The following is a 19,761-nucleotide window of genomic DNA, read 5'->3' as shown; positions in this document are numbered from 1 at the left end:
AGCCCCTCCCACCTGCCTGCCGCCCCTGCAGCCCCTCCCACCTGCCTGCCGCTGCTCCAGTATACTCTCCGATCAGCAGTTTATTTGATCTTCCAGATAAACGCAAACTTTCACACCGTGGACACCGCGCGCTGCGCTGCATCCACCTCCTTCCGTTTGAGCCTGAAGTTTCAAAGGGTCTTAAAAATCAGAGACCGAGCCCTGCAAGTGAAATGTAAACATGAAGGATGGTGAGCCACGCATGGTGGCTGGATGCCAGAAGCAGAACAAGCCCGTGAGAGTGTCAAGGGCAAATCTGCCTTTTAGGGAGACTAGGAGTGTAGGTCTGGGAGCTCAAGCTGTTCCACCGACCACCAACTCTGTGCCCTCGAGTAAGCCGCTAAATCTCTCTGTGCATTAGTGAAATGAATGGTGATGATCAGTCCCCAGCCAAGGAGGAGGATTGGACTCCTAAAGGAATTCTCGATTTGCAGTGGTGGCTGGGAAAGCCAGCTGAGCGGAGAAAAGAAAAGAGAGCTACGTATCATTAGGAGAAGTGGATGATGCTAAGGGGGGGGGGGAGATTTGAATAGAAAAAATACGCTGTGGAATTCAGCCAGTTATAGCAATCGTTAAAAGTACATATAACAGTAGGGGGGGAGGGCGGGGGGCGGTGATCAGTGGGCAGGGTATATAAGCATAAGGACTTGAGTTCTGATCCCCAGTACTCACAGAAGCAGGGACTGGTTGTGCCCACTCACCTGTAATCCTAGCACTGGGGAGGACTGAGGCCGGCAGACCTTGGGGTGCTGGGAAGACAGTCCAGCAGAAGCAGCCCCTCCCAGGTCAGTGAGAGACTGTCTCAAAAGTAAATTGGAAGATCAGCAAGATGGTTCAGAGTATAAAGGTGTTTGGTGCCAAGTCTGAAGACCTGAGTTCCAACGGAGGTTGTCCTCTGACCCTCGCAACCACACACCTACACACACAAAAGGAATAAATAAATGCAATTAGAAAAGGTCAGAGTTCGAGACCAGCCTGGTCTACAGAGCTAGTTCCAGGACAGGCTCCAAAGCCACAGAGAAACCCTGACTCGAAAAAAACCAAAAAAAAAAAAAAAAAAGGTCAAGAACTGACTGAGGAAGACCTGACATCAACCTCTGACCTGCAACACACACGCATGGGTAAGGACACCGGCACAAAACGCCGTACAAACCCGAAACACACATCATTCAGTTTCTGATGTGTAAGGAAATCCAAGCAATATAGACAAAGTTTAAATCCCCTTGGTCACATTTCTTTTCCCAGAGGTGGCTGCTGTCACCAGTGCACAATGCAAATGTATGCTTCTACAGAAGCAATGGCAGTTTGCACACTGGGCAGCCTGTCACCTTTCTGTTCCTTGCTGGGCCTTGGGGCTTTGTCATGTTGGACCCCCAGCACGTGGTGGCACATGCTTAGAATCCTAGCACTCTGGTGAGGCAGAAACGAGTAGATCCCTGGGGCTGATTGGTCAGCCAGCCTAGCCTACTTGATCTCAGGTCCTGGTGAGAGACCCTGCTTCATTCAAAAAGCTGGTGGGCACTTGCTAGGAAGCAACACTGAGGTTGACCTCTCACCTTTATGTGCACACGTGCACAGGCACCTGCACATACAGGAGTACATACATACATGCATACATATGTTTATATGTATTTTTGTTTCATGTCATATGTTTATATGTATGTATGTATGTATTGAGATGCTGAGGGAGGAGGACTGAAAGTTTGAGGCCAGCCTGGGCTACATAGTGAGACCCTGACTCAAGAAGAAAACGTGTTTAAGAAGTGTTTGGGGTTGGGGATGTGACTCGCATGCATGAAGTCTGGGGTTCAGGTCTCAGCATTGCATAAGCTGGGCATGGTGGTACATGCCTGTAATTTCAGTTCCTGAGAGCTGGAGGCGGGAGGATCAGAAGTTCAAGATCATTCTTGGCTGCATAGGGAGCTTAAGGCTAGTCTGGGTTAGAGACCCTATCTTAGAAGCAAAAGATAGGAAAAGAAAAAGAAGAAAAAAGGGGAAGTTAGTTGGAGGGGGTGTCTCTTAGTGGTAGAGTAGAGCCCTTGCCTAGAATGTTGAAACCTAAGTTTCGATCTCCAATACCAAAAAGGAAAAGAAGACAATAAAGCATATTTCTCACTTAGAACTCCTCCCACTATAGAGAGTTCTTTTTCACTTTCCCTGATAAATCCGTGCTTGGTCTGTAGAAATAAATTATATATATATATATATATATATATATATATATATATATATATATATATATAGCAGAAAATAAGGGATGAAAACCAGCCTGCCTGCATATTCGGGTTAAAAGTCATCTTATGGTAAAGACAAACTAGGTTCGTTCCTGTTCGTGATTGAACCTCTGTCTCTCAAGGACTGGGCTGTGCCTCACCTGTAACCTTAACTACGAAAGGTACTGGGCTGCCTGTTCCAGGGAGTGGCTATGCCTATGTTTCAAAAAGCTGTAATGACCATCTTGCAAAACTACCTGTGTTCAAAAGGTTATCATGACTACTCTCTGTCATGACTACCTTTTTAGGATCACCTTGTTACGACCTCCTTGAAGTCATGTCTTTGTTTCAGAGGTTGTTGTGATCAATTTATTATGCTATGTCCTGCTCCTGTAACCCAGCCTATTTCCCCCATTTGGAAATCTTTACTCCTGAGCTATAAAAACTCCGTCTTCCTCATGTCCAGTGACGACCTCTTGAACCCCACCTTAGGGGGAAACAGCCCATGTATACACATTTTTTAAAAAAGCTTGCTTCAATTAATTGCTTGCTCCAGCTAATTTGGCCATGATTAGTTGGGTCGGTGGTCTTTCTCCTTGCATCTTTGAGATAAACTCTAGAAAGGGAAGAAACTGACCTTCCCTCTTCTGTGGGCATCTGAACAGATGATTCAGTTTCGTTCCGATGTATTTTGTGAGCACAGACCAAATGCCCGGAATAGCCACCCATAGGAAACAGAAAGGCAAAGACATCCAATCCACTTTCCCTGAGCAGTAGCCTGTGGAAGGGGTGGGTCTTGACATGTGGGCCTGAGGCTGTTGAGAATCTCTTGGGTCTCGACCAGGGTTGTAATAAAGATGGCCTTGGGGCCGGAGAGAGGGCTGCTCTTCCAGAGGACCTGGGTTAGATTCCCAGCACCCACATGGCAGCTCACCACTGTAACTCAGTTCCAGAGGACCAGCTCCCTCTTCTTGCCTCTGCAGGCACCACGCGTGCATGTGGTGCACAGACATACATGCAGACAAAACACCCATGCAAACGGTGATGAGAAAGAAGACTGAGAACAAGTACCTCCTCTTCCCTGCAAGACAACCTTTGACGTTAAAATACAGAATCAAGTTATTCTGGGCATACGAGGAGAAAGAGGGCAGAGGTGAGGGTCATGATTGTCTTTCCACAAGATGGTGGGGGTTCCATCCTGATAGAGGGTACCAGTGACATAACCGAAGGCACACATCCCTCCCCAGCCTTTCTGAGAGAGAAGCTGGCCCTGCTGACATGGTGATGGCCAGGGTTTAGGGCAAGAGGACTTTCTGGAAGGAAAAGCGCTGATGTTCATTCTGCGCTTCTCTTTTCTGTGCTATAGCCATGGACTCTAGGGATTTGATAATAGTACATTTTTCCATAATTGGGGCTAAACCTGGCAGAGAAGATTCTAGAAATATGCCTTCCAATATAGACACTTGTAGCCAGTGAGCACTTAAGTATGGGGACTTTGTTCATTGATGCATTATTTATTTATTTTTATTCAAGATAGGGGCTTGCTGTTTAGCCCTGGTTGGTCTGGAACCAACGACCAGTCCTTGAACTCACAAGATCTGCCTGCCTCTGACTCCCAAGTGCTGGGATTAAAGGCGTGTACCACCACTATCCAGCCAAATATTTATTATTATTATTATCATTATTATTACTATTACTGTGCATGTAGACTCGGGTGCCACAGCATGCATGTGGAGGTCAGAGGACAACTTTGTATCCTAAGTTCCTTCCTTCCATCTTTACGGTAGTTTCAGAGACAAAATTCAGGTTGCCAGGTTTGCAGTAAGCACCTTTACCTGGCGAGCTATCTCATTGGCCTCACTTTGCTCTTTTTAAACGCGAATGTATTATAATATATTATATTATAACTTATTTGCACATACGTATGTACGTAGGTGCCTACAGAGGCCAAAAGTGGTAGTAAGCCACCTTATGTGGGTGCTAAGAACCAAACCCCGGTCTTCTGGAAGAGTAGCAAGTGATTTTTAACTACTGAGCCATCTTTCCAGCCATCCCCATCCCCCACTCTGTTCTTAATGCCGCGGACACAACCTTTTTTTTCAGATATTTCTGTGGACTGCTGGTGGCTTTGCTCATCGAGTACCAAAGGTATCAGAGTTAGTGCCCTGGGGGTCAGATGCAGAGGGACTTGGGCTCCATGGAGATCAGCTTCTAGGGGCCATGGGCACACTAGAGCTCACAGCGGTGGGGGGATACTGGGATGAACTAGCCCCTGAAATTACATCCTTGCTGGCTTCTTCCCTTCCAATGCTCTGTTCCCCCAGTTCCTGGACCCGTTTCTCCTGGAGACATCTTCCTATCAAACTGTTGGCTCCCAAATGCTCATCTTACATCTGCATCTTTAAACTCGCCTTTAAAACATGATGATAGCACTGTGGATATTGGTCATGACCTTGAGTAGTGGCCCTGTGACTCACAGACCTGGACAGTAGGAGTTTTATGACCGTGAGGGGAGGCCTGTGATTCGGCTCACTTGTGACTGTGCCTAGGAAGTCGAAAAGCACACCACACCCAGAGTCGTGGATGGATCATTTTGTTGCTCTTTATTTTGGCTCCTTCCCAAATACTTTGCAGCCTCCATCTTGGCTTCTTTTCCAAGAAGTTGAAACTGCCTAGTTCTTGCCATCTTCCTGCCATCCCTCTGCCCCCCACAGAATATTTCAAAATCAACCCTGAAACAGGAACTGGTACAGCCCAGAGGCATCTAGGCCTATGTTAAAGTGGGGGTGGGGAAGAGCAAGGGGTCCACAGGGGAGCATCACACTGGGGGGGTCACACTGGGGGGAGTCACACCGGGAGTGGGGAGTCACACCGGGTGGGTAAGTGTCATAGGACAGGCAGTGTCTCAGTCCAGGAGTTCCAGAAAGTTCTGAAACAGCCATGGCTGCCAGGGAGAATCATAGCACAATCTACAAAGACAAGCGGCCTCCACGAGGGAGGCACTCACTTCCCCTTACCATAGATAAAAATAAAAGCCACAAAGCCCTCTAACTGAACACCACACATGACAAACTCCACATGCCCAGATCAGCTCCCTCAGAAGGGCATGTGTTTCAAAGGCAGGGACCACTGACCCCAGCTTTGGCGGCTCTGGGGCCTGACCTGACATGGTGCTGTAGGCCCAGCTGGACGGAAAGGGGGCTCTGTTTACAGAAGACACCCTTATTTCTTCAAGGCAGTGACTGGTGTCCTGGGTGCTTTTTCAGTACACGGGGAAGTGTTTCTAAAGAGCACACCACAACAAGGGCAAAGGGTTTAAATGTGGATTTTGCCTGAAGGGGACACACCAAGTCTATAGCTAGTTTGTGCTGTGGGAGCCCAAGTCTGTGCCTGTTGCTCAGTAGCATGCAACCCATGTTGGTTTCATAGCTGAGGAAATAATCCAAGGTAAAAATCCTGTTCCCCTAAAAATGCAAGACGGTAACCCTTTCTTCGGTTATAACATGGGGCTGTTTAACCCTTCAAAGTAGAACTGATATTTCTTATATTCCTGGCCCTAAAGGACCTCCTTTATTTAAGTAATTTATTTTTCATTTTTTAAATATTATTTATTTTATTAATATGTGTGTGTGCCTGAGTGTGCAGAAGTACATGGAGGTCAGAAGAGAGCATTAGATCCCCTGGAACCAGAGTTAAGAGGTGGTTGAGAGGCACCATTGTGGGTGCTGGGAGCTGAACCCAGGTCCTGTGCAAGAGCAGCCAGTGCTCTTAACCACTGGGCCCTCTCTCTAGACCCTACAAATCTTATTTTTATTTATGTATATGAGTTTGTGCACAGGTGTGCAGTGCCCCTCAGGGGCCAGAAAGGCTACTGTGTCCATTGGATCTGGAGTTACAGACAGTTATGTGTTCTGGGAACCGAACTTGGGTCCTTTCCAAGAACAGCAAGCACTCTTGATTGTGGGCCTCTCCAGCTCCTGGGGCTTTTCTAACTGAAGCAGAGGGGATACATTTGCCTGTTTCCGGATGGAAGGACTTTGGAAAGTGTGCTGGAAAATTCTACCTCCAGAGCAGTAGCTAGCCGAGAACCCATGGCTGAGGCTTTAGCCTGACCAGCATCCTTAGACATTGCAGCCAACCTTCGAGAGGAGGGACAGGTCATTTCTTAGGCTCCAGGGAGGCCCACATCTGGCTGGTGGTGAAGAAACTATGTAGCTGTCTGGAGGGGACAGGGTCCAGAATAGGCAGAATGGTGGGAAGAGGGGCCCATGGACTGGTCAGAGAATTGAGGACCAGGCAAGAGAAACAGGGGAGAGCATCTTTACATACTGAACTTTGGACCACGGATGCTATTCTGGGGAGAGAGAGCCCCTCAAATTTGGGCAGCCTGCATCCACAGCGAGTGAAGAACTCTCTTCGGCTAAGACTTATTTCCAGAAGATTCTAAGCAGAACGGTTGGACCCTCAGGCGGCGGGGACTCTGCGTGTGCAGGAAGATGGTGAGGAATGAGTGGTTGGAGGGAGCCACCATGAAGCCCCGAGGGAGGCGAACGTGAAGTGAGGGTGCCATTCAAGGTATACCAGGACCCTGGTCCCGTCCTTGGGGGTCTACCTTGAACAGAAGAGCAGGTGCTGGGAAAGCCAATCACCCCAGGGTCTCCGTTCTCTCTCCCTTCATTCTCATCTAGAATAGAGGCTGAGGATTCTTGAGGAACGGTCTGGCTACACGATTTGCTGAAATCTGGTTTTCCCTGCCAGAGCTCTGCACACCAGCCATGTGTCCAGCAATTTTCAGGGGGGATGGTTGGGCTTACTGGGGGGAAACTCCAGTGGACACCGAGGCCCTTTCCAGGGACAGCAAGGCACAAGTACCCCCAATCCCACCCACTTCTTGAAAGGGAAGGACTTGGGGGCACAGGAAGGACCTGGAGATTACAGGGGAGGAGGGTAGGCCAGGGGCCCTGCCAGTTAGGGCACCATGTGCCACCACTTAAAGGTGAAGGGCTTTCTGCGGACGTTGGTGCCACAGTGCACCTCCCCCAGGAACTTGTGGTAGGCAGAGATGTCATCAATGAAAGTGCAGGCAAGGCCCAGGGGCTCCAGCAAACTTCGAACATGTATCTCCAAGCAGCACTCCTCCTCCACCTGGGGCCCGAAAGGTTTGGGGATGCCCAGTTCCTTGTCCAGCACGATCATGTTTACCTGGGAGGGAGGGAGGGAGTGTTTAGGGAGCAGCCGCTGTTTGCCTGCAGGGGTCAAGACCCCAGATCCCTGTTACTGACCTACATAGGAGGTGTTATCAGGATCCTCCTTTAGAAGTGGGAAACTGAGGCCCAGATTGAGCTAAACCTTGTTTGTGCTGTGACCTTCTGCAAAGAACTTGCCTATCTGTTAAAGGGTCTGGGGACACTTAGTGAGAAAGCAAGGTTAAGCCTACCATCCCTAGCAGGGAAGGGAGGGCCTCAGAGAGGACAAGTGGCAGAGGTGGGATCACACAGCAACTCAACTGGGCCTTTCTGGATCGGCTGTGCCTGGCTGGGCTGGGCATAGCATGAGGGGCTGGGGCCGGAGGGTCTCACCATGTTAGGGAAGAAAGCTCTGGCCTGGCGGTCTTCATCCATCTTGAACAGAGCAGGCAGGTCAATGATGTCCCTCTCAGTCAGTGCCAGCTCCTTCTTGAGGATGTCACGGTTCCAATCCAGGCAGCGCTGGGGGAGAGGGAAGGAGGGGGCACACACCTGTCACTCTGCCTGCATTCCAGAGAGACTCCAGCTTAGCTGGTGTCTCTGTTACCTCTCTGGAGTCTCTCTAGCAGAGCGAAGGGACAGTAGTTTTTGTTTATTTTTGTCTGTTGTTGTTGTTGGTGTGTGTGTGTTGTTGTTGTTGTTGGTGGTGGTGGTGGTGGTGGTGTGTGTGTGTGTGTGTGTGTGAATGATATGGTCTCTCTGTGTAGCCCGACTGGGCTATCCTGAAACTCTCTTTGTAGATCAGGCTGCCCTTGAACTTACAGAGACCCGACTGCCTCTTCTGGCACGTGGATTATAGGCGTGCACCATTATGCCGGCCCCAATGGTTCATTTTCAAAAATGACTTTTGATGCCCAGCTACCAATGAACAGAAAATACTAGAGACTCCTGCTAATGCCTGCTAACCTAGCTACCCCCCAAAGGCTCTATTAGCCTAGACCCCCACAACTTAAACTTTACAGTAGAAAATTGTTAGTACCCGAGCTTGCCTAATAACCGGCAGACATGACAGTCATGCACCTGACAAACCATAAAATAAACAGAGACTGAAGTCAGCCCAGTCCTTGCTGAAAACACAAACTTAAGTGGCAGAGACTCAGGTGGCCCCATAAGGTTGTGCCCCCTGATTACCCAGCTAATGAGGAAAGTGTGTGTGGGGGTGGTGCTGGCCTCAGGGTTTAAACACTTTCTCTGCTGTCAATCACTGCACCTGCCGCCTGGGCTTCTGGCCTTGGCAAAGCTGTGAGCTAAACTGCCTGGCTTCTGCTAGCCTGCGGTCCAGGGCTCTTGTTACAGAGTGTGGGGCTGTGTGTGTCTCTGTTTCTCACAGGGGTCACTGTGGGGTGTGTGTCTCTGTTTCTCACAGGGGTCACAGAGGGATAATCAGAGGTCGGGACCCAAGTAGCTGGGGAGGCGTTGGCTCGACTTCAGCGGGTCCTGTGTAGCTCCCCTGGGACTCTGCTGCCCTGCCACGCGTCCTGCAGAGCGTGGCTGGGCTGTACCAGATTCTCTGACCTTCAGGGCCCTTGCCACTTCCTCTCACCCCAGCAATAAGGTCAGGGTGAACAGTGACTCAGGACTAAGCAAACGGGTGCTCAGAAACTCCCCGTCCACAGTAATCAGTTCAGGTTGACCCACGTCAGACTGAGCTCAAGCTCTTGTTCAAATGCCGTGGAGCAGCTACGTCTTCGTGGATGGCGTGCAGTATTTACACGAGGCTTTGAACTTCTACAGCCATGAGGGCACCTGCACATACCAACGAACACGGAGCTAGAAGAGCCGGGAGCCCTGATCAGCCTGTGCCTGAGATCCACACAACAGCAGGATTTTGTGCTGGAATAAACCTTAAACAAACCCTTCCCGACCCTGACCAAGGCCCTGTGTTGAAACTCCATCCCCCTTCCCCTCACTGCCATTGCCCAACTCAGTTGCCCACTGTGACCTACATCCTGATAGCAAGGTCGAGACAGAGTCTAAATAGAAAACCGCCTTGTCTGGGTTTTGCATGTAGCCTCAGAAGTTGCACTAACTCCCCATTCCCCGAACTTCCTGTATAAACCCCAAGTATCTCCTTTGCAGACACCCCTTTTCCTGTTGTGTCTGCCCCCCACCGTTTGAACAAACAGTCCAGGCTGTGGAGGCCAGTTTCAGTCTATCTTCTGTCTCTTTAGCTGCCTTGGAAATCTAACGCCTTGCCTCTTCTTTTGTTTTTTCAAGGCAGGGTTACTCTGTGTGGTGGCCTTGGCCTTGGTAGACCAGCCTGGCCTTGAACTCACAGAGACCCACCCGCCTCTGGTTTACAGGTTGTTGTCATAACTCAGTTTAAGTAGCCCTAGGGATTGAATCCAAGGCTTTCTGTGCAAGGCAAGCAAGCACTCTACCAATGGAGCTGTGTCTCCCGCCCTGGGTATTATTTATTTCTGTCTGGGTACAACTTTAAGACTCAGACACTCAGAGCGTGGTGCCTGGATCCAACCCTTCAGAGGTTGAGCTCCTGAAGCTCCTAAGTAAGGGGTGCACTCAGGCCCGCATTGCCCCAGATGGATGGCAAGTCTGAAGCGTTAGTGAGTTTTAAGCGGGGGATGGGGTGGGGTCTCCTGTGAACACTTTTCTAATAGAACACTGGGGCTCTGAACTTGTCCCCTTAATGGTTCATTTTCAAAAGCAACCTGAGGCCCAGCTACAAATGAACAGAAAATGATAGACTCCTGCTAATGCCTGCTTGTCTCGCTAACCCCCAACGCTCTATTAGCCCAGCCCCCCAACTTAAACTTTACAGTTGAAAACTGCTAGCAGCCAAGCTTTCCTGACAACTGGCAGGCATGGCAGTCGTGTTTCTGACAAACTATAAAAGGAACAGGGCGGAAGACAGAGACTGAAATCAGCATAGTCCATGCTGCTTTTCCAAGTTTCCCAAGTCTCCCGCTGGGCTCTCAGCACCTGGAGGCCTCTGCCTCTGTCAGCAAGGTGGAGGGAGGAAGAGTACAGCAAGCAAATCCGTCAGGTGCTTGTGGAGGCCCCTCTGGGCCAGATGCCCCAAGCCCCTGACGTTTCTCCATCAAACCAGCAGCCCTGCCCCACCGCCATGCACGCGCATGTGCACCGCCATGCACGCACGTACGCACACGCACAGAGGCGGCCTTGCGCACGCCCCCTCCAGCTCTGTTCCCCCACCTGGAAGTACTGGTTTTCCTGCGAGAGGCTCTCGTTGGACAGGATCTTGTTGATGGTGATGCGTTTGCCGCTCATGCCCCCCAGACCTGTGGGGATCAGAGAATGACAGGAAATCTTAGCTGCCTGGCTGGGTGTCCCATCTGAGTTACCTATTGGCAGGGATGGGGTGGGGGTGTCTCCTACCCAGGGAAGCACTATACAGTCCTCTCCCTACACCCACCATGTCCCTGAGCCAGGAAGCAGGTGTGGGCATCTCGTTCTCTCTGGCAGGAGGAGCCGACACCTAGGCGCCCCATTAGACTGTTAGCTGATCCAATACCCTATCCTGGAGAGAGCCTGCCTTTGACTCCAGCCCCACAGCCCAGAGGCTTCAGTGATACCCAAGTGCCTGCGATCTGTTCTTCGGTCCCACCGCTAGGGATGGAAGCCAGGATCTCAGACACACCAGATAAGTATTCTGCCATAGAACCACATCTCCCAGCCAAGAAAGCATTCTTTTGAAAGTTTAATAATATGGATTAACTTAGCAGCGACCCCACCATGTCCCTGTGAGATAGCTGCTACTGCTAAAGGTGAAGAAACTGAGGCATAGAGGTCCATGATTCTTGAAAGTTCCACCCATACAAGTGGCCACACAGCAGCCTGGCTGCAGGACTGTGAGCTGTATATATCGGCTTTTCGAGATAGGGTTTCTCTGTGTAGCCCTGGCTGACCTGGAACTCACTCTGTGGACCAGGCCTTGAACTCAAAGAGACCCTGCCTCTGCCTCTAGAGTGCTGGGGTTATAAAGCTGTGCACCACCACTGCCTCATATATTTGATTAAAATTTTTCCCTTTTAAATTTTTTATAGGGTCTCTCTATGTGGTGTGGGTTGGCCTTGAACCCACAATCTTCTGCCTCAGCCTCCCAAGTGCCGAGACCTGGTATATTTGATTTTTGTTTGATCTCGGAAGAGCCTGGCAGCTCTTTGCACATCCCAGGCTTGTGACACCACAGCATCAAAGAGATCAGGGCTATGGGGCCAAGCCTCATGCCTGGCAACCCAGGAGAAACCCGCCAGCAGGTCGCTAGCACAAAAGGATGGCAGTCTCAAGTGGGTCTGTCCTCGACACCGGCAACACTCAGTCGCACTTCTAGGACAAGGAAGACGGTAGCATAAGCATTAACCAGTGGACTTTGAGTGTCAGATACTAGCCCAAGATGTAGCAAAAAGTAATTTAAGAAAAAAAAAATGCCGAATGGGCCAGAGACAGTAGAGGTTATTGTTCAATGCTGTAATATGTTGGGTTCTAAGTGGTGAGAATGACGAAGAGGTCGGTCTATTTTACCACAGTAAGAGCGTGCAGAGGTGCCCTGGCTCTCTCACCCTGATGGCTGGCGGGATCCTCTTTCTCATGATTAATTCAAGGGCAAAGCTTATCTCTAGGTCTGCCCTACTTCGGAGGGAGATGGAGTCTCCCTCCAGCCCCTGCAGGCCCTGCCAGCTGAAACCTCCACCCTCAGCACTGCTTCTCTCCTCTGGGAGGTAGGGGTGGAGCAGAAGGGGGTGTGGCTTAGCAGTAGAGCTCATGACCATGGGGGAGGTCTTGGCTTCTATCCCACTGTTTTGAAAACACAAGCTTCTGGATGCAGATGACATGACAATCTGGGCTCCTTCAGTCCCTCTGTATGTTTGGTACCCTTTCAAGTACTAGTTCTGAAGACATTCTGTACCCTTTTCCCTTTTGGATGTCCTGGAAGTAAGGACCCTCCTGCCCCCACCCCTGGAGTGTGAGGATTACAGGTGAGCACCACCACATTGGGTTATGTAGGTGCTGGGGCTTGAACCCAGGTCTTTGTGCATGCTGGGCAAACACTCTACTACCTCTGCATCCCTAGCCATGTATGAATTTTGGTTTGGTGGTAGAGCTCAGTGTTCAGAGACAAGGTCCTCTTGAGGGCTTTCCGGGATTCCAGCTAAGGGTCTGTGACCACTCACTGTGGCAGTTTGAATATAACTGGCCCCCATAATCTCAGAGGGAGTGGCACTATTAGGAGGTGTGGTTTTGTTGAAGTGGGTATAACCTGTTGGCGGAAGTGTGTCACTGTGGGGGCGGGCTTTGAGGTTTCCTATGCTCAAGATACTGCCCAGTGTATCAGTCAACTTCCTGTTGCCTGCAAGATGTAGGACTCTCAGCTACTCTCCAGCACCATGTCGGCCTGCATGCACCATACTCCCTGCCATGATGATAATGGACTGAACTTGTGAAACTGTAAGCCAGCCCCCTCAATTAAATGTCTTTATTTATGAGAGTTGTCATGGTGTCTCTTCACAGCAACAAAAACCCAAACTAAGACACTCACCCTTGAACATAACGGCCTCCCCGTGGCCTTCCTTCTGCTTCTCTCGGAAGAGCTGGTAGCAGGCTGAGGTGCTGGCCATGAGCAGCCGAAACCCCTGCAAGAGATGACCCGGTGGGTGACACTGTCAGGGAGGGAAGGTGGCCAGGATGCGTGAGGGACTAGGGCCCTGGCTGCCAAGCACTGCATGCCTCCCATGCTGGGTGTCACTGGCTTCCTGTCTCTCTTAGGACTGTGTCTCACTTTTCTTCCGTCCTGGACAACAGCATCAGGTAAAAGTACAGACCCCAAAGTGACCTGAGATGGCAGGAAAGGACGTCTCCAGAGGGCTAGGCAGCTCGCAGAGAACCCAGGGACACACAGTGGCAGACAATCCTTTCATTTCAAAAAAGAACAAACTTGCCCAGAGCCTTTGGCCCAACCCCGTTCCCTAGAGTGTTCTGACCAATGAGCCTTTATCTAGGTGTGATTGCTGAGCACATGCATGGCTAGTCCAAATGGAGACGGGCCTAAAAGTAGACTAGGAAGATCTGGCTTGAAAAAAAAAAGGTTAGAAAATAATAATTTTTGCACAGGGCTGGCATGGTTGGCAAAATGCTTGCCCCAAGAGTATGAGGACCTGAGTTTGGGTCCCAGGATTCACTATGGGGGGAGAAGAAAGCCAGGCACCATAGTGTAATCTCAGCGTGGGTGGGGTGTGGGGTGCTGGGAAGTGTGGTGGTTTGAAGAAGAATGAGCTCTCATAGGGGGCACAGGAACATGACTGTCTCTTTACGGGTAGCATGGGTTGTATGTGCTTGGAGTGAATCTAAGGGGAAATATCCCCTGTCTCAATGCACCCTAGTCTTGGGGACTGGCTCACCTTCGTGCCTGGGATGGGGACGAAGGTCATAAACTCGTCTACGTGGCCTACAGTCAGCCAATCAGAGTAGAGTTCCACGGGCGCCTGCACCTGCTGGGCCTGCAGAAAGTCACGCACTACCTTGGTCATCCTCCGGCCTCCAGACCTAGGGCAGGGTTGGAGAAGAGGAGTCTTTTAGGAGGTTATCCCTGTGCCCCTGCACCACAGCACCCCTAGGGTGAGACGTTCAGCATTTGGAACCCAGGCGCCATCTGGGTGAGCACAGGTGGGAGCCTGAGCTGAGATCCTGGTGCAGGCAGAAAGTACTGGAGTCCCAGGCGGGAAGATGGTGCACTGGCCACAGTCAAACCTACACGGAGGGCTTAGAGCTCAGCCTTTGCCCTGGGGTTTGCCAGTGAGCAGCTGAGGTTGGCTCCCGTGCTCAGCATGGAATCGACATGTCTATGACTTTCACTATCTCCTCTGAGGCAGGGCAAGGGCTTGGCGCCCCACTGAAGCACAGGAAGTAGCTGCTGAGCAGATGAGTGACCACTGAGGGCAGGGTAGGTTAATGGTCACTATCCATGTCTCCATAGACAATAGAACATTCTAGGTGGGTCAAGAGACTTGATACTCGGATCCTTCGTGACCTCAGGTTTCAGGCAGCTCTTGAGAAGTGAGGACCCAGCCTGCTTACTTTCTCCCAGCAACTGTTTGGATCAGGGTAGAATTGGCCTTTCATTCATTGAGCAGAGAGTACAGTTATCGTGGACAGCCAAAGGAGCCAGAGACTCATGCCTGTGAGGTGGGGCCATGCCTCGCTCTCTTCATTTACTGGGAGCCCCCACTCTCCCACTGTCCTCTGCTAGGGTGCCTTCGCGAGGTCCCCACGCCCCTTCCCATCCTGGCCTACATCTCACCACAACCCTCCCATTTATGAAAGAGGATTACTGGGTTGCATATTAGATCTTAATTTATACTTAGATGTAAAGGCTAAAGTGGCTTTCTTTCCATGAGTGTCTATTGATTTGCAGCGCATCGCGACAGGGGCTCTTCCCCCCTTAGAGTCACTCCAGCTACATACACCCCACACCACCCCCAAAGAGACAGCCATGCTCTTGTGCCTGCCACCCCCAGGCCCGCCCTGGGTTATCTTACAGAGGGAAACTGCTCCCGATGAGGATCCGGCCAAGAGGGTACGCCTTGCCGTTCACCGTCACTGGGGGACTGACCTCCAGATTCCCAAAGGAGTCGAGGCTGGTGACTTTCTCAAAGAGAGGCTCCCGGGTCACATAGCCAAAATCCGGGCCCTGGGCACAGAGAGGGTATACATCTGCCTTTAGCCTCCTGCAGCCAGGAGCCCTCTTCCCCAGCAGCCGTGCTGTGGTGACAGCTGGTGAGGTCTGCAGCCCCAGCTCTGGATTCTCTGCCTCAAGGATGGCTGCTACCCGAGGCTAGCTCATTGCCTTAGGGAGTCTATGAGAGGTCTGACACAGCGAGGGAGTAAGTGTGGGTGCCATGTGAGGGCGTGCACCCCATCTCTGCCTGGCCTTGGCCCCTGGCCCCTAGGCACAGGCACACAATGTGATATCAATATCTGGCCTCACAGGTTCTGGTGACCTTCCTGGCCACCTCAGAATCTCCCTGGCCCTGGGTTTCCATTTCTGTGAGAAGCGTCTTCAACCAGGAGGCCCCAGGCAAGGTGGTGAACTGATCATCCCAAGGCTTTTCTAGACCTGCCCAGAAAGAGAATGGTGCATCCAGTCCCACTGCAAATGCCTTCGGGCATCTCCCTACAAGGCACTCAGGGTCACATGACTTGCTCTGACCAATGGAATATGAGCAAGATAGGAGGCTGGCAGGTCCACTCTCTCTTCTTCCTACAGGAGGGGAATGACAGTTCTCGGCCTGGCTATAGCTCTAGAATGAGGGCAAAGAGACAGCCAGGCATCAGTTCAGGCGGTGAGCAGCAGGAGGGACTAGTTGCTGTTGGTTACTAGGTTAGGGGGCTTGTTTGTCACTGCAGTCTTACCTAATGACAGCTGACTGATAGTCACTCCTACCCAGCCCAAATATATATATATATACATACACACACACACACACACACACACATATATATATATATATATATATATATATATATATATATATACACATACATATGTTCCATTCATTCTTTTTTGATTAAAAATGTAGTGATCTTCTTTGGCAATTTGTATTAGAGCAGGGAGTAACTTGTGTGACCCAAAAAGCCAAACCAACCAACAAAAAGACCCTGTGTGGTAGGCAGATAAGGCTTATACTGACTGCCTCAGCTGAGAGGCTCAAGGGACAGGCATGCCCGATGGGGTGGATGGCAGCAGCTTAGCACTTTCTCACCTGGGGGCCCTTGTTGGCCATGTGTGAGCTTGCCACAGGTGGCAGCTGGGGCTTTACAGTATCACACAGGCCGGCAGGCACGTAGCACAAAGCCGGGCCTGGCCCAGCCTCTGGGAACAATGCAGTCAGGCCTTGGCACCAGGCCAGGCTGGAGCCCTGAAGACAGCTGGAGCCCAGGGGAAGAGAAAGGACATGGCTGGGAGCTTGGTTCTTGTTCCTGCTGCCTGTGGTAGCCCTGGGGTGGTCAATTTGATGGCCCTCTCCCCTAGTGTCAGGGAAAACGAACAGTACCCACATGGAGGGCCTCTAAGGGCAGCCTCCAGACCACAATGGCCACTGACGAGGCCTAGTGACAATGCCTTGATTGAGTAACAATCTTGGGTAAAACCCCCGTCTTCCAGAAGCACACACTGAGGTTCATGTAAGTTCAAAAGCATGCCCGAGGTCCCCTCTTTGATACAGGGTGCTGTTCAAGGTCAGGTTTCTCTCTCATCCCAGAGTGGAGCTTGCATGCTGCTTCTGACACCTCCACAGAGGGGACTTGGGCAGGGTCACCTCTGAATGACCTGACATCTATAGTAGGATCTGTCCTTCATGTGACCGTGGGAAAGCCAGATCTGCTGGTGTCTCTGTAACATGCCCCACACGGGCTTCTGGCTCAGTGTGAAGGGCAAAGATGCAGAGAGGCAAATTTCAGTCCTCCACATGTCTCGAAGCCACAAAGTCGGGGTGACAATGGCTTCCAGGACGGGGAGGAGTCACTGAGATTCACATCCACAAAGTCCTGGTGAGTGTTGACATCTATAGGCTTCTGTTTTGCCTCCTTGAGACCCCCATAACTACAAGTTGGAAGGTTGGGGCAGCAGCAGGGGCCAAGGCCTCTGGGCCTGGGTCTTGCTCTGCCTCCCATGGTTCTCATTTCCCACAAGACAACTCTCCTAGTTTAGAGACTGCATTGGACCTCAGGGCCCACAGACCCATCTTGCAGATGAGAAAACAGAGGCTCTGCGTGTAAGACAATAGTTATTTTGGGGTGCCCCATATTTCTTGACTGTGTTGTCCTCTAAGAGTCCCCACTGTCACCCCCCAGGTGGCCCCCAACATCTTACTAGGAGCTGTTTAATTGGGAAGTCCTTCAGGTTTCCATCTCGAGGGGAGTCTAGCACCACCGGGAAGCCTTTGTGGGGTGCCTCAATGTAGCCAAACTCAATTTCATCCTGTGGAGGAGAACAAGGAGGGCTTTCAGCTGTAGTGATACCCAGGGGTGTCTGGAGCAGGATGGATGGGGCGGTAATCCCAGCTGGATGTGGGGGCAGAAAGGGGAGGCTGGAGAATATGAGGTCAGCCTGGGCTACATATTGAGACCCTGGTTTAAAAAACTTATGCACAAGGGGCTGGGACTATAACCCAGGTGCTAGAGTGCTTGGCTAACGTACATCACCAAGTCCTAGGTTCGAGCCCCAGGGCTACATACACTGAGCACGGGTGCCACATGCTTATGGCTTATGTAATCACGTAATCGTCGCGCCTGGGAGGTGACTGGAAGAGGAGGATAAGAATTTCAAGGTCATTCTCTAGACACAGTGAGTTCAAGGCCAGCCTGGGATATGGGAGACCTTGGTGCGGAACCAACAAACATAAAAAACACAAGCAAACTAGGCGTGGCCTGTGCACCTCTAACCAGCACTCAGAAGGCAGAGACCAGGAGCTTGAGAGTGTAAGGCCAGCCTGGGCTACGAAGTGAAAACCTGACTCAAAAATCCAAACAAAAGCAGAGCCAGGGAGATGGCTCAGCAGGTAAAGGAACTTCCTGGCAAACCTGATGACCCGAATTTGATTCCCGGGACTCACAAGATAGAAGGAGAGAAGCAGCTGCTCCAAGCTGCCCCTGACCTTCTCCATATGTGGGCTGTGGTGTGTGCACCACCCCAATAAATCAACACAATAAGGAGATCTACCACAAAACGAACACAAAAGAGCTTGGCTTGGGAAGCGTGTCTCATCCACAGTCTGCCTCTGGCCCCACCTCTCCTGGTAAGAAGCAAATGACGGCAGGGCATCTTCCCACAGATTGCCTCTGCCCATAGCAAAAGGCACACAATGATCTTGTAGTGATACTGACCTCATTTAAAACACATAAATAGCTATATCTTAAATATATTTCCTTCCAAGAAACAGCTCAAGAGTATTCTGTGTCTTTAGTCACAGGCTGACCTTTTTCTTTTTATCTGCCACAGAGTACTCCCCGTGAGGTTATCACCAGCCCCCAAGAATGGATACAGATTATTTTAGTCTAGGCTGCCACTAGAAGCCACACTTGTTCTCCCCAAGTCTCTATGCACACAAGCAGACAGCGGAATCCACACATCCATAAGTAGTAGGTACCAGGGTGTTGACAGCAAGCCTCTTTGAGTCAGAGCCCTTGCTGCGTCCTTCCCCTGGGCCCAGCCAGGCCCCTCTCACCTGGATCCAGCGGTCTCCGCGGTTCATATACTGGAAACAAACTTTCAGTTCGCAGCTGGTTTTCTCCACCAGGTTCTTCACCTCTTTCAGGAACAGGTAATTGTCCTTCATGCTGAGGAGTATAGGCAGAGGACAAAAGGAAGAGTTGGGGGGGGGGACACACAAGTGTCACCCATCTTGGGTGGTCGCAGCTGCTGTCACTCTGGACTGAGTTGTGGTGATGAAGCCCTGCCTGTGCCCATAGCTACTTTGTAAAGGCCACTGGGGCCGTGGGCCACATAAGCCCACCCACTTACACAGTTTTTATAAAGGTCACATGGATAGATAAGACAAGGAAGGGACCTAGGACCCCGACATGCTCTCTGGCTCCCTAGAATTTAGAAAGTGCTGTCCCTGGGGTATGGGAAATTCTGGCATGAAAGGCAGGGTGGGCAGAGGACCCCTCTGGAACTGTCAGCCATACACATGTAGATCCTTCTTGCCCTTCCTGCTCATCTTGATGTGCCAACCAAACACAGAGTAGACACTCAGTAAAAACTGCTGAATGAGCGAGCAAGATGAGCCAGGAACCTAGCCACACACAGTAGAGGGCTCTGAGCGGGAAGAGGAGGGGGAAACATGGCCTTTGTGACATACAGCCGGAGCCAGGATAAGTGTATAGATGCAGGGGCATCATCTCAGCTCTCACAGCAAGCCTGTGGTTTGTGCATTTCAGAGAAACTGAGGCACAGAGAGACCACATGAGCTGCTGCAGGTTGAATAGCTGCTAAGCGGCAGAGGCAGAATTGGATTTAAGTCAGTCGGACCCTGAAGCCCAGCTCTTGGCCACTCTGCCACACTGCCTTGTAGACCGGACCATGCCTGCCCCTTACCAGCACACAAACACTGTGACGGGAGGCAGGATGTTGGGGGTCATAATCCACGGTGCAATCCGGAACGTCACAGTGTCTGTGAAGATGGGTGTCAGTGGGATGCCCTGGGTGTGGGAGAGAAGAGGAGCACCAGTGAGCCACATGGGGTACCTGTGGTCCCCGCTTCCCTCTCAGTGGGTGAGACCGACAA

At 51.0% G+C, this 19,761-nt stretch overlaps 1 protein-coding gene across 1 annotated transcript in view; it reads right to left on the bottom strand.

Annotated features, from left to right (window-relative positions):
* Positions 1-4,836: 4,836 nt before the first annotated feature.
* The window catches only part of Padi2 (peptidyl arginine deiminase 2), a 41,815-nt gene continuing 26,890 nt past the window's right edge, over positions 4,837-19,761 (bottom strand). The window contains exons 8-16 of the mRNA XM_075945283.1: positions 19,572-19,675; positions 18,700-18,811; positions 17,346-17,453; positions 15,013-15,164; positions 13,876-14,020; positions 13,017-13,110; positions 10,673-10,758; positions 7,832-7,960; positions 4,837-7,454 (exon numbers count right to left, since the gene is read on the bottom strand). Coding sequence (XP_075801398.1) covers positions 7,221-7,454; positions 7,832-7,960; positions 10,673-10,758; positions 13,017-13,110; positions 13,876-14,020; positions 15,013-15,164; positions 17,346-17,453; positions 18,700-18,811; positions 19,572-19,675 — 1,164 coding nt within the window. The 3' untranslated portion in view covers positions 4,837-7,220. The remainder of the gene's footprint in view (positions 7,455-7,831; positions 7,961-10,672; positions 10,759-13,016; positions 13,111-13,875; positions 14,021-15,012; positions 15,165-17,345; positions 17,454-18,699; positions 18,812-19,571; positions 19,676-19,761) is intronic.

This window comes from Microtus pennsylvanicus, chromosome 13 (genome assembly GCF_037038515.1).
Source record: "Microtus pennsylvanicus isolate mMicPen1 chromosome 13, mMicPen1.hap1, whole genome shotgun sequence".
Classification (NCBI taxonomy): domain Eukaryota; kingdom Metazoa; phylum Chordata; class Mammalia; order Rodentia; family Cricetidae; genus Microtus; species Microtus pennsylvanicus.
The sequence above is the reverse complement of the archived record's forward strand: the minus strand, read 5'-3'. Positions and strand labels throughout refer to the sequence as shown.